General features: G+C 43.6%; 1 protein-coding gene across 1 annotated transcript in view; it reads left to right on the top strand.

Moving 5' to 3' along the window:
• Positions 1-13198, top strand: part of LOC126088343 (Down syndrome cell adhesion molecule-like protein Dscam2) — an 802978-nt gene that overhangs the window by 458388 nt on the left and 331392 nt on the right. Inside the window, exon 5 of the mRNA XM_049906478.1 lies at positions 12800-12917. Within this exon, the coding sequence (XP_049762435.1) occupies positions 12800-12917 (118 nt within the window). The remainder of the gene's footprint in view (positions 1-12799; positions 12918-13198) is intronic.

The following is a 13198-nucleotide window of genomic DNA, read 5'->3' as shown; positions in this document are numbered from 1 at the left end:
ATGTCTTCAAAATATTTCACAAAACTGGAAAATACAGATTGTTCGAAATGTTTCATTATTATGATGCTATGTTTTACTCGGTCTTGTGTAGCTTGAGACCAATATGCTGAGAGGAAGGCATGATAAAATTCTCCTTCACTGTGACAATCGTGAAAGACCGATCGCATTCTTACAGCTGGTTCATTCTCCAAGTAGCCACACATAAATTCTAACCTGTGCTCCAATGACCAGTTGGGAAGAAAACAATGAGAGAATTGATGAAGCCACGCTTGTGGATGAATGTCGTTGCCGGAATTCTTAAATGTTTTAAATTTACGAGTAGTAATGAACAGCTTATAGTCAAAATCATCATGTCGGCGAGTCGCATATCGGTCATTGTTACGTCGTTTCGGCGGTTCCATTTCAAAATTCGTTGCACCTTGCCAATTTCTTTCATAATTTCCGAAATGCGCTGTGTTATTATTTTGTGGCTGTTCCGTATTTCTATGTCCCTCTTCCCGTATTGGAGCGCGAGTGTCCTCTGAAATACGTTATTCTTGTATTACCTGTGTCAGCTGATCTTGTACTTCCCGGATTTCTCTTTGGTGTTGCGTATTAATTTGATTCTGATTTTGTTTGAATTTCCTGATTTGTTTGCACTCTTCTGTGTCATTAAAGACTACCGGTTTTGTGTCATTCAGATTATCATCTACCTTCGTAGATAAATTATTTAGCTGATCCGAAAGTTCAACTACTTTCTCTGATAATGAACTAATTTCCTCCATGTGTTTTTCTGAGCCAATTTTCAGAGTATCTACTGTGTCCTTTAAGTTTTCCTGAGTTTTTGCAAGTTGCGTAACTGAATCGGTAGATGCAACTGAGTCAATTTTAGCTTGCAAGGTCTCATGATTTTCATGAACAATAATTTGCAGTTCTTTTATGGCTGCTTCGTGATTCTGTAATGCATTTTCATGCCGCGAAAAAAGAGGTTGAAAATGCTCACAAATTTGTGTTTTTACGTCATTACAGACTTTTTGACATTTCGATTCAATGTTATGTAACTCAGTAGTTAAATCTTCACGTGTTTGTTCAAGCTTACGTTCCACTGAGTCTAACTTTTGAAGCTTTTGTTCCATTGCGTCTAACTGTTGCTGTGTTTGTCTCTGGTGTTGTTCCATTGTATCTAACTTTTGAAGATTTTCTTCCATTGTGTCTAACTTTTGAAGATTTTCTTCCATTGTGTCTAAGTTTTAAAGATTTTGTTCCATTGTGTCAAACTGTTGCTGTGTTTGTCTCTGATTTTGTTTCATTTGCTGCATTAATTGCAGTAATAATGTATTAGTGTCTGGAATCTGTTCCTCTATGCATTTCGGCAGTGCATTTGCACCGGCAATATTCACATTTTGACAAGCAGAAAATGTGTTTTGACTTATTTGAGAAAACGGTAAGGCCCCAAAACCTGAATATACAGTATTTGCAAGATTGTATCCTGTCATTTCGGATTCCTGAGGTAAGCTGTTGCCAACCGATCGATCGATAATGCTTCCCTGTTCACTAATTGTTCACTGCCTACACCATTATTTGCAGCCCGCTCCATTTCCCTATGCACAATTACCAAATTACTAGCTTGAACATTAGTTAATTCATTATACAGTGGCGCTAACACACTGCTTTCGTCTTCACTGTCATTTCTCAGTTTACTTTGGAGCCTAGTATTATGTTTTTCACACGCCATTATTGTCACAATATTTCACACGACAACACAGAAAAGCACAATTTGAAGAGCAAAATAAGAGAACACATTAACATAGCACTGAAAATAATATCTAGTTAATTGCAAGCGCAGCTGCGAAATACTTGGTGCAAATCTACATGCATGCAACAAGTGTTTTACTGTACAACAATGAAAAACTACAACTACAAAGGAAATTCTCTCTACAATTACGCGCTAGCAATAAACAAAGGCTGCACTAATTGTACAAACTACAAGAAAAAATCAGAAGATTCCAGTGAGATATCCTCGGCTAAGGGTCGACATATGAAACGTCCCCTTAGAAAAATTATACATGACTGTGCTTAAACTGACACACAATATTTTTTTAGCGCAACGCAATCTGACTTTCAATAATCCCTACAAAAGAATGGCCCTGACTAACATTAACATATACCTTTCACAAATCACTTACCTCACAAAAATCTTCGTTACTCGAACTACTGCAATACAGCGAGCGCCACTACTGCCAGCTAAATAAAAGATTCAAACTACTGAAGGCACTAACTACTGATAGGCATAGTTAGCAAATGAAAGATTTTGATAGAGAACAAACAATGTATTTACCTCAATAGTGTTCAAAAGTCATAATGTATATAGCAGTTCATGATACCCAGTATTACAAATTTCAAAACTCCGCCATCTCTCTCCCCACATCCACCACTGCTGGCGGCTCACCTCCAACTGCGCAACGCTACGCGCAGTTAACAGCCAACTGCCCAACAGTACAATAGCCAACAACAATGCAAACCAGCCACAGACTGCACACAGCACAGCCAGTGATTTTCATACAGAGCGCACGTGGCGTTACCAATATAAAAAGCTAAACAGCCTATTTACAATTGGACGTGATGGGATACCTATACGATTCTACATAGGGTATGCGAAAGGATGCTCGTCCAGCAGCTGTTCCTGCAGGAAGTAAGGATTCGAAATGATATGGATATCAGGCGTGTCATTCTCGTTTTGAAGAACGGTTGTCGCGCAGATGCACATCGCTGCAAGCCGATGTCGCTAACGTCTGTTGTAGACAACTGGGAACAGATTTTATGCTCGCTTATTGTGTCTTTTCTGAAGACGAAAAATCTTCTTTGTAGGAATCAACAAGCATTTCGTGAAAAAGTTCTTGTGATACCCAGCTCGCTCAGTTCCCCGCGAGACATAGAATTCAGTATACACCAGCGCCCAGGTAGATGCCGTATTCCTTGATTACCGGAAGGTAAACGATACAGTTTAGTATTGTCGCCTAATGAAGAAAACACGAGCGTGCGGAATGTTTGACTAGCTTTGTGACTGCATTGAAGAGTTTCTGATAAATAGAACACAGCATTTAATTCTTAATGGAATTAAGGCGTGCCCAAAATGAGTGTTATAGGATCATTATTTTTCACAATGTATATAAATGATGTAGTTGATAACGTCGGCAGCTTCATGAGGCTGTCCGTGGATGATACCGTTGTACACAGTAAAGTAGTAACGCTATAAGATCATAGCGAAATAAAGGAAGACCTGCAGATGGTCGACGCTTGGTGCATGGATCGGCAGCTTACCCTTAAAATAAACACATGTAACGTATTGCGCCTATACAGGAGTAAGGACGTGTTGTTGTTTCCCTACACAGTTGTGAAACAATCAGCTGAAAACAATCACATACACTAAATAAATGTCGTGTGACTAGGGCCTCCCGTCGGGTAGACCGTTCGCCGGGTGCAAGTCTTTCGATTTGACGCCACTTCGACGACTTGCGCGTCGATGAGGATGAAATGATGATGATTATGACAACACAACACCCAGTCCCTGAGCGGAGAAAATCTTCGACGCAGCCGGGAATCGAACCCGGGCCCTTAGGATTGACATTCTGTCACGCTGACCAATCACGTACACTAAATAGCTGGTAGCATGCGTGGGAGCAGTTTAAAGTAGAATGAGTACATGAAACTAATCGTAGGAAATGCAGATTCCAGACAGATTCACGGGAAGAATGCTCAGCAATAGTTATCCACCCACGAAAGTGGTAGCTTACAAAACCCTCATCCGACCGATATTTCAGTATTTCCCCTTAGTCTGGAATGCTTATCAGATAGCATTAACAGACAAAACAGTGAATATCCAAAGTAAGCGGTGCGTTCCATCAAGAGTTCGTTCAGTATGTGCGAAAGTATCACAGAGATCATCCAACTCCGGTGGCAGACGCTACACAAGAAGTGTTGTACATAGCAGTGGGGTTTAATGTTGAAAATCCGAGATTCTACGTTGCTAGAAAAGCCAACCAATATATTGCTTCCTCTTACATACGGGCTGTTAGGGGTATAAATGCACATATTTTTATTGGTTACTGAGGATAGTGTACTGAAAACCATTAAATTAGTATTTACTTCATTTGCAAACTAATAATTATATCTATGAGGAGACGTATGCCATTAAAGCTTGTTTTCCCCTGCGTAGCAAGCTAAATGTCAAAGTGCGGACGCGTGAACGCAAAACAGTTAGTCGATACTGACAGGCATAGTCCACGTAATGGTGCAGTAACGATGGTGCCGGAAACAACACGTGGTAAATTCTTTGACGTGTTTACGAGAAGATGGTTCAAATGGCTCTGAGCACTATGGGACTTAACATAGTACCGTATAATGGAAGCACATCATGATGTACACTGCTGGCCATTAAAATTGCGACACCACGAAGATGACGTGCTACAGTCCCTTAGAACTTAGAACTACGTAAACCTAACTAACCTAAGGACATCACACACATCCATGCCCGAGGCAGTATTCGAACCTGCGGCCGTAGTGGTTGCGCGGTTCCAGACTGAAGCGCCTAGAACCGCTCGGCCACTCCGGCCGGCTTACGAGAAGTCTGTTAGACGCAGAGAAAAAATAATTAACACGCTGAAGTGGGTAATAAAAGTACCAATAATCACGATATCTACACTTATACCCGTAACACCCCGTATGTTAGTAGCGACCCGACCCGGCTCCACACGAGTAGCATTAATTATCTGCGACCAAACGACTTGTGTGGCGCAGTGTGTTTCGTTTGCGGGCCGAGTTATGTTAAATTTCAGAGAACAACGTTAACTAATTAAATATCATCACTTCCATACAACTTATACAATGAAAGCAGCGCACAGTAGGAAAGTTGTCTGAAGGCATATATTTTGAGAGTACCGTATAATGGAAGCACATCATGATGTACACTGCTGGCCATTAAAATTGCGACACCACGAAGATGACGTGCTACAGACGCGAAAGGAAGAAGATGCTGTGATATGCAAATGATTAGCTTTTCAGAGCATTCACGCAAGGTTGGCGCCGGTGGCGACACCTACAACATGCTGACATGAGGAAAGTTTCCAACCGATTTCTCATACACAAACAGCAGTTTACCGGCGTTGCCTGGTGAAACGTCGTTGTGATGCCTCGTGTAAGGAGGAGAAATGCGTACCATCACGTTCCGACTTTGATAAAGGTCGGATTGTAGCATATCGCCATTGCGGTTTATCATTCGCGACATTGCTGCTCGCGTTGGTCGAGATCCAATGACTGTTAGCAGAATATGGAATCTGTGGGTTCAGGAGGGTAATACGGAACGCCGTGCTGGATCCCAACGGCCTCGTAACACTAGCAGTAAGGATGACAGGCATCTTATCCGCATGGCTGTAGCACATCGTGCAACCACATCTCGATCGCTGAGACAACAGATGGGGACGTTTGCAAGACAACAACCATCTGCAATAACAGTTCGACGGCGTTTGTAGCAGCATGGACTATCAGCTTGGAGACCATGGCTGCGGTTACCCTTGACGCTGCATCACAGGATCGCCTGCGATGGTGTACTCAACGACGAACCTGTGTGCACGAATGGCAAAAGGTCATTTTTTCGGATGAATCAAGGTTCTGTTTACAGCATCATGATGGTCGCATCCGTGTTTGGCGACATCGCGGTGAACGCACATTGGAAGCGTGTATTCGTCATCGACATACTGGCGTATCACCCGGCGTGACGGTATGGGGTGCCATTGGTTACACGTCTCGGTCACCTCTTGTTCGCATTGACGGCACTCTGAACAGTGAACGTTACATTTCAGATGTGTTACGACCCGTGGCTCTACCCTTCATTCGATCCCTGTGAAACCCTACATTTCAGCAGGATAATGCACGACAGCGTGTTACAGGTCCTGTACGGGCCTTTCTGGATGCAGAAAATGTTCGTCTGCTGCCCTAGCCAGCACATTCTCCAGATCTCTCACCAATTCAAAACGTCTGGTCAATTGTGGCCGAGCAACTGTCTCGTCACAATACGCCAGTCACTACTCTTGATGAACTGTGGTATCGTGTTGAAGCTGCATGGGCAGTTGTACCTGTGCCCTGTGCACGCCATCAAAGCTGTGTTTGACTCAATGCCCAGGCGTATCAAGGCCATTATTACGGCCAGAGGTGGTTGTTCTGGGTACTGATTTCTCAGGATCTATGCACCCATCTTGCGTGAAGATGTAATCACATTGTCAGTTCTAGTATAATATATTTGTCCAATAAATACCCCTTTATCATCTGCATTTCTTCTTGGTGTAGCAATTTTAATGGCCAGTAATGTAATATACACTCCTGGAAATTGAAATAAGAACACCGTGAATTCATTGTCCCAGGAAGGGGAAACTTTATTGACACATTCCTGGGGTCAGATACATCACATGATCACACTGACAGAACCACAGGCACATAGACACAGGCAACAGAGCATGCACAATGTCGGCACTAGTACAGTGTATATCCACCTTTCGCAGCAATGCAGGCTGCTATTCTCCCATGGAGACGATCGTAGAGATGCTGGATGTAGTCCTGTGGAACGGCTTGCCATGCCATTTCCACCTGGCGCCTCAGTTGAACCAGCGTTCGTGCTGGACGTGCAGACCGCGTGAGACGACGCTTCATCCAGTCCCAAACATGCTCAATGGGGGACAGATCCGGAGATCTTGCTGGCCAGGGTAGTTGACTTACACCTTCTAGAGCACGTTGGGTGGCACGGGATACATGCGGACGTGCATTGTCCTGTTGGAACAGCAAGTTCCCTTGCCGGTCTAGGAATGGTAGAACGATGGGTTCGATGACGGTTTGGATGTACCGTGCACTATTCAGTGTCCCCTCGACGATCACCAGTGGTGTACGGCCAGTGTAGGAGATCGCTCCCCACACCATGATGCCGGGTGTTGGCCCTGTGTGCCTCGGTCGTATGCAGTCCTGATTGTGGCGCTCACCTGCACGGCGCCAAACACGCATACGACCATCATTGGCACCAAGGCAGAAGCGACTCTCATCGCTGAAGACGACACGTCTCCATTCGTCCCTCCATTCACGCCTGTCGCGACACCACTGGAGGCGGGCTGCACGATGTTGGGGCGTGAGCGGAAGACGGCCTAACGGTGTGCGGGACCGTAGCCCAGCTTCATGGAGACGGTTGCGAATGGTCCTCGCCGATACCCCAGGAGCAACAGTGTCCCTAATTTGCTGGGAAGTGGCGGTGCGGTCCCCTACGGCACTGCGTAGGATCCTACGGTCTTGGCGTGCATCCGTGCGTCGCTGCGGTCCGGTCCCAGGTCGACGGGCACGTGCACCTTCTGCCGACCACTGGCGACAACATCGATGTACTGTGGAGACCTCACGCCCCACGTGTTGAGCAATTCGGCGGTACGTCCACCCGGCCTCCCGCATGCCCACTATACGCCCTCGCTCAAAGTCCGTCAACTGCACATACGGTTCACGTCCACGCTGTCGCGGCATGCTACCAGTGTTAAAGACTGCGATGGAGCTCCGTATGCCACGGCAAACTGGCTGACACTGACGGCGGCGGTGCACAAATGCTGCGCAGCTAGCGCCATTCGACGGCCAACATCGCGGTTCCTGGTGTGTCCGCTATGCCGTGCGTGTGATCATTGCTTGTACAGCCCTCTCGCAGTGTCCGGAGCAAGTATGGTGGGTCTGACACACCGGTGTCAATGTGTTCTTTTTTCCATTTCCAGGAGTGTATTTATAATAAGTTTAAATATCGTATTCGAATCATGGGTTACGTGTGTGAGAGATTAAATATGTATAGGTGGTTGGCTGAGGTGACACATACTAAATAAAAAATAAGGGTAGACGTCTATGACCTTCCATGCAAAGGATCGTGTCCATATTTATCTTTGATTCAAGGTGGGTGGAAAGCTGGAAGCTAAGTCATCTACTGCGCGCTGAAAGAACGTACTGTATGTAAGTTGCTGAAGTAGATTTTGGAAAAAGTTTTGTTTGTAGCATAAAAAATAAAAGACCACATATTTTGGATTCACATGGTTTTTCGCTACGCAGTTATTCTCAAACGATTGCAGGGAAATTATTGGTTAAAAATATTTGATTATCTCAAACCGTCACAGCCTGATGATGAGGTGGTTATCTTTTCATTATTGGTCATAGTTATTACGATACTCCAAAGCTGATTAACTCACTTTCCGTTGTTTGAAGAATTTGCAGTGAATTAAGTGTGCAAATTGCGATTGGTAATCTAAAGGATGCAGAAACTGGCAGTCTGGAATTGTCTCATACAGTATTTAAAAGTGCGTATACAGCCTAAAGAAAAGGCGACATGTGAAAATTTGTGCCTAACTAGGATGTTCAATTTTTCTAGAACGGTTGTCTTAACCACCTCGGCCATCTTTTTCTTTCTTTTTTTACACTATATGTACTCAACTGATTATCAATCACACGTGGCGATGTTTCACTGCAAGAAAAGGAAAGGAAGGTATTACCCTTATCACAGTATTATCAGATACACCAAAAAACATTGAATGAATAACAGTCACAACCGAGAATTGAACACGGACCAGCAACTTGTCAGTCTAATGCCTTGACCGCTTTTTTTCTTTATAACAGGATGGAAAAAGAAAAAACTCGCTCAAAATAAGGCTCCATCTTGCGAACTTCACATTTTTTACAGCTTTTCCCACATTTTAAACTAAGAGACCCATTTCTTGTTGTGTAAGAATTTTTTTTTTTAAACAGAAAAAAATTCTCTTGAAAACAAAATTTTTTTCTTGAAAGACGGAAATGTCATCTTGAAAAGTTGTCTTTGAAAAACAGAAAAACTGTTCTTCAAAACGTAAGATCTAGTCCTCAAGAAACTAATGACTTCGCTGCGAAAAATTAATAAATCTTCTTTGAATTAATAAAGTTCTACTTTAAAAAACTATGACTCAGCCCCGAAGGCACTGAAACCGTTAGACCACCACATGAGTGGCAAATTAGATCCGGCTTTCTGCGTTCGCGAGGCATTGCTGGTCTCCCGAGCTATTCTAACTGTTTGCTAAATGACAGTGGCATCATTTCCACAAGTTCCCTTTGATTCATCATAATTCGGACGATTTGTACGAAATGTTTATAAATCATACACATAAAATTTCCTCGTGAATCAGTGTATCTATTAGTCAAAACCTCATCAAAGTCCTTACCGCAGTTTCTAAGATTATCCCGCATATACAGACCGACACGAGAATGCTACTTCAATTTATATATAGAGATGTGGTGAAAAGTTCATGTAGGTAAATTTAGAGAGCGCACACGAAGGGTTACCAAGAGTCAAACAATCGTTCTTCCCGCCCAACTTTCGCGACTAAGACAGAAAGACAGAAGGGGTGGAGTTGAGGGAGGGAGTGGGGGAGAGTGTCGATGTGGAATGGCACTTGCAGAACCAGTACCCTCTGCCACGCATCGTAAAGTGACTTCTGGATTGTACTCGTAGATGTCCCGATTCCTCCGTTCTCTGCATCCACTGCCATGCAAACTATCATGTTACTGTACACATTTGATAGTGTCAGTGGGACATTAACATATAGATACGTCGGATAAGAAAATTTTATACTATATTTAACGTACAGTTTACAGAAGGTTTAAAATATGCATTCCTACTCAATGTAGCGAGGAGGGTAGGGTGACTGATTGGGTGATGAATTATTAGAGTCGAGGAAGAGTAAATGAATTCAGAAAGTGAGCCACACGTATGACAAAACGTTGTTCCCTAGGCAGAGAAATCCGGTGGCATTTTCACAGCGCAGAGTGAGTATGAGAAAGGCTTTATACGTGTGGAGAGTGGTAAGGAGATGTTGGTTTTAGTTTGTTGTGGGCTTTTTACTGGACTAACTGCATCGTACAGGAAACACATAGAAAACACCGCAGCAAGGCTGTTATCGTGTAATAACATCATAGAAACGGCTGCAAGAGCTATAACAGTACGGTGTTCTTCCTTAGGACTCGTCTACTGTGCTCTAAAGTGGCTTAATAGTTCAAGGTGATAAAAGTCGGCGTTCAGCTAAGTGCAGCAGTCAGGGCAATAAAAGGTTGCCTCAGATATGTTCCTCTTCTTCTTCTTTGGTTACCACCTCTAAATTACGCTGCTCTACCAGATCTTCGAAAACAGAATGACCTTTTCAAGCAGATGAAAAATTAATTTCTCAGTTCGCAATCCATTTTGATGTCGCTGTACTTTGGATGACCCGAATAAAACACAGGCAGTCACCAATTATATTGGCAAGATTACTGCAAGCCCAGTAGTTTTCAAATTGCGCAAGTAGTGGTCATAAATGTGGAATAATATTGCCCATGGACAGTATCAGAGTCTCATAAGACATCGTACTAGACCAGTAGGCATGGAATTACCACGAAGAACTTGGAAAACAGTTAAGAGGATCCGTACAAGCCATGGAATCTGTGAAGCAAGCCTTCATCGTTGAGGAAAAGATTCATCTTCTCAATGTGACTGTGACAATGAACGTCAGACCATCAAACATATTTTAACAAGCTGTTTAAGACGAGCTTATCCTGGAAATCTAGAAGATTTCTTTGAAGTGACAAAGGCAGCCCTTGAATGGATTGAAAATTTAGATATTAATTTATAGATTTAGTTATTAAGTTCTATTTTATTTTATAAAATTAAGTTATTCTTGAATGTTAGTTTTAGTTCAGTTTGTATTGCCTTACGCTAAATAAATAAATATTGGATTGTGTGTAAGCGTCGAGTCTGTTTTTTTCATTCGAAGTTTAGGCCAAAGTACTTGAGTTACTTATCATATTGCAGTGCCTATGTTGTTAAAAACAACGATACGGTATCTTATTTATGTGCTCCCCTGAACGGGAATTACATAATGTTTGTAGGAGTACAGAGTGTGACGCAGAAACGACGACATATGAGGTCTAGATCTGACCGTGGGTAGTGCACGGATAGACGAGGTGGATAAGACGGCCGCTCTTGTACAGCGAGAAATGGGATTGAGTCCTGGTCGGGCACAATTTTCGTTGTCATCATTCCCTTATACAGTTGGTGGTTGTTCGTATTCGCAACTGCGTATATATTTCATATACTTGAGTTATTGTTAAAGGTATTTTGAATCCATCTTCGTAACTACAGAAAATGCGTGTTTTATCAACAAACGCGAATCCTTTAATTAAAATAAAGCATCATAAGTGGCCTGTAACGTAGCATATTTTGAATTTTGCTGGCGATAAGATCGAGAAACAGCCCAGCACAAAAGATGTGGATTTTATTAACGGTCTTTGACATTCAATTTTAGCTCCCACCAGAAAACGTTGTCTGCTTGCACGTTTTTTTAGGTATTCCTTCGTTTGACTTTTTTTTTCACCTAATCCCACATTGCTTTTCAGAACTACGCATTTCTTGATGCTAAACACAACGCAATCTAGACCCACTACTGTTTGTTTCCATCTTTCTGGCTAACATTTTCTCTGTGTGTTTTGTGTGAGTAGTATTACCGAATTAACTGCTAGTTTTCCTTTGCTCTATAAATGTTCTCTTTCCTTGTGATTTGTCAGACGCTTGTGTTCTGTCTTTTAATTACGTTACTGTGTACTTACTTAAGGTTTAAATAAAGGAGTAGTGATGGAGTTCAAGATCCGAATGGTGATTGGTAGTCGGAAATATGTGGTAAGTTCTATGGGACGAAATTTCTGAGGTCATTGAAAAATGGTTCAAATGGCTCTAACACTATCTGAAGTCATCAGTCGCCTAGACTTAGAACTACTTAGACCTAACTAAGGACATCATGCCCGAGGCAGGATTCGGACCTGCGACCGTAGTAGCCGCGTGGTTCCGGACTTGAGGTGATCGGTCCCTAGGCTTACACACTAGTTAATGTAACTTAAACTTACACTAAGGACAACAAACACACACTCATACCCAAGGGAGGACTCGAACCTCTGACGAGGGGAGCCGCGTGAACCGTGGCAAAGCGCCCCAGACCGCACGGCAACCCCGCGCGGCGAATGGTGATTAGCGGGAGGGGGGAGCGGGGGGGGGGGGGAGAGGATGGGGACGCGGAGAAGGAGAGGAAGAGTGAACAGTGAACGCAGCTGCACGGATTAGCCGAGTGGTCAAAGGCGCTGCAGTCATAGACTGTGCGGCTGGTCCCGGCGGAGGTTCGAGTCCTCCCTTGGGCATGGACGTGTGTGTTTGTCGTTAGGATAATTTAGGTTAAGTAGTGTGTAAGCTTAGGGACTGATGACCATAGCAGTTAAGTCCCATAAGATTTCACACACATCTGAACATTTTTCAGAGAACGCAAATTAGGGGAACTGAGAGTGAGTTGGTAATGGGATGGAGGAAAAGGTATGAGGAATAAGGGATGAAATAAAATGGTGGGGAGGTAAGGCGAGAGAGCAAGGTATGCGAAAGAAAAAGCTTCGTTTTCAGTTTTTTTCATTGTGTGAGTTTTTCGGTTATTTTATATTGTGTCTGGTTTCCAGTATTCATCTGATGATTAAGTAGTGTACGTTAATGCTTTGTGTTTGTGAAAGTATTCCTGAAAAGGGTGGAGATGTCTGTCTTTGCTGATTTTTAGGGCCGTATCTTTCTCTGCTGTGCTTGGCCCGTTGAAGGCGGTCTGCAAATACTGAGTGGTTTGTACTGTATTTCCATGCCCTGAAGCTAGCTGGATAGTACAGTAGTAGGCAGAGCTGAGATATTGCCAGAGCCTGTTCCGCTTGCTGAGCCGCGGTGCCCCGTGTGTTGCAGAGCCGGACGGCAACATGCAGCCGCGCATCGAGCACTCGGCGGCCAGCGTGGTGGCGCGCGCCGGCAGCCCGGCGGACCTGGTGTGCGCCGCCCAGGGCTTCCCCCCGCCCACATACAGGTGAGGGGCGTCGCCGTGACTCGCCGCAGGCTCGCTCTCTTAACCGAAACGATTTGTTTACTCAAGGCATTTATCTTTTCAGGTAATTTTCTTCATCTGGTACACACATCGAAAACGCTGAAAAGCATTTACTTAACGTGGAAAGTTGCCGTATTCCTGGACTTCAGGAAGGCATTTGATACGGTTCCGCACTTACGTTTAGTGAAAAAAATACGAGCTTACGGAATATCGGACCAGGTTTGTGATTGGATTCAGGATTTCCTAGAAGAAAGAACACAACA

Source organism: Schistocerca cancellata, chromosome 6 (genome assembly GCF_023864275.1).
Source record: "Schistocerca cancellata isolate TAMUIC-IGC-003103 chromosome 6, iqSchCanc2.1, whole genome shotgun sequence".
Taxonomy (NCBI): domain Eukaryota; kingdom Metazoa; phylum Arthropoda; class Insecta; order Orthoptera; family Acrididae; genus Schistocerca; species Schistocerca cancellata.
Note: the sequence above shows the minus strand (reverse complement) of the source record. Positions and strands in the feature narration are given on the sequence as shown.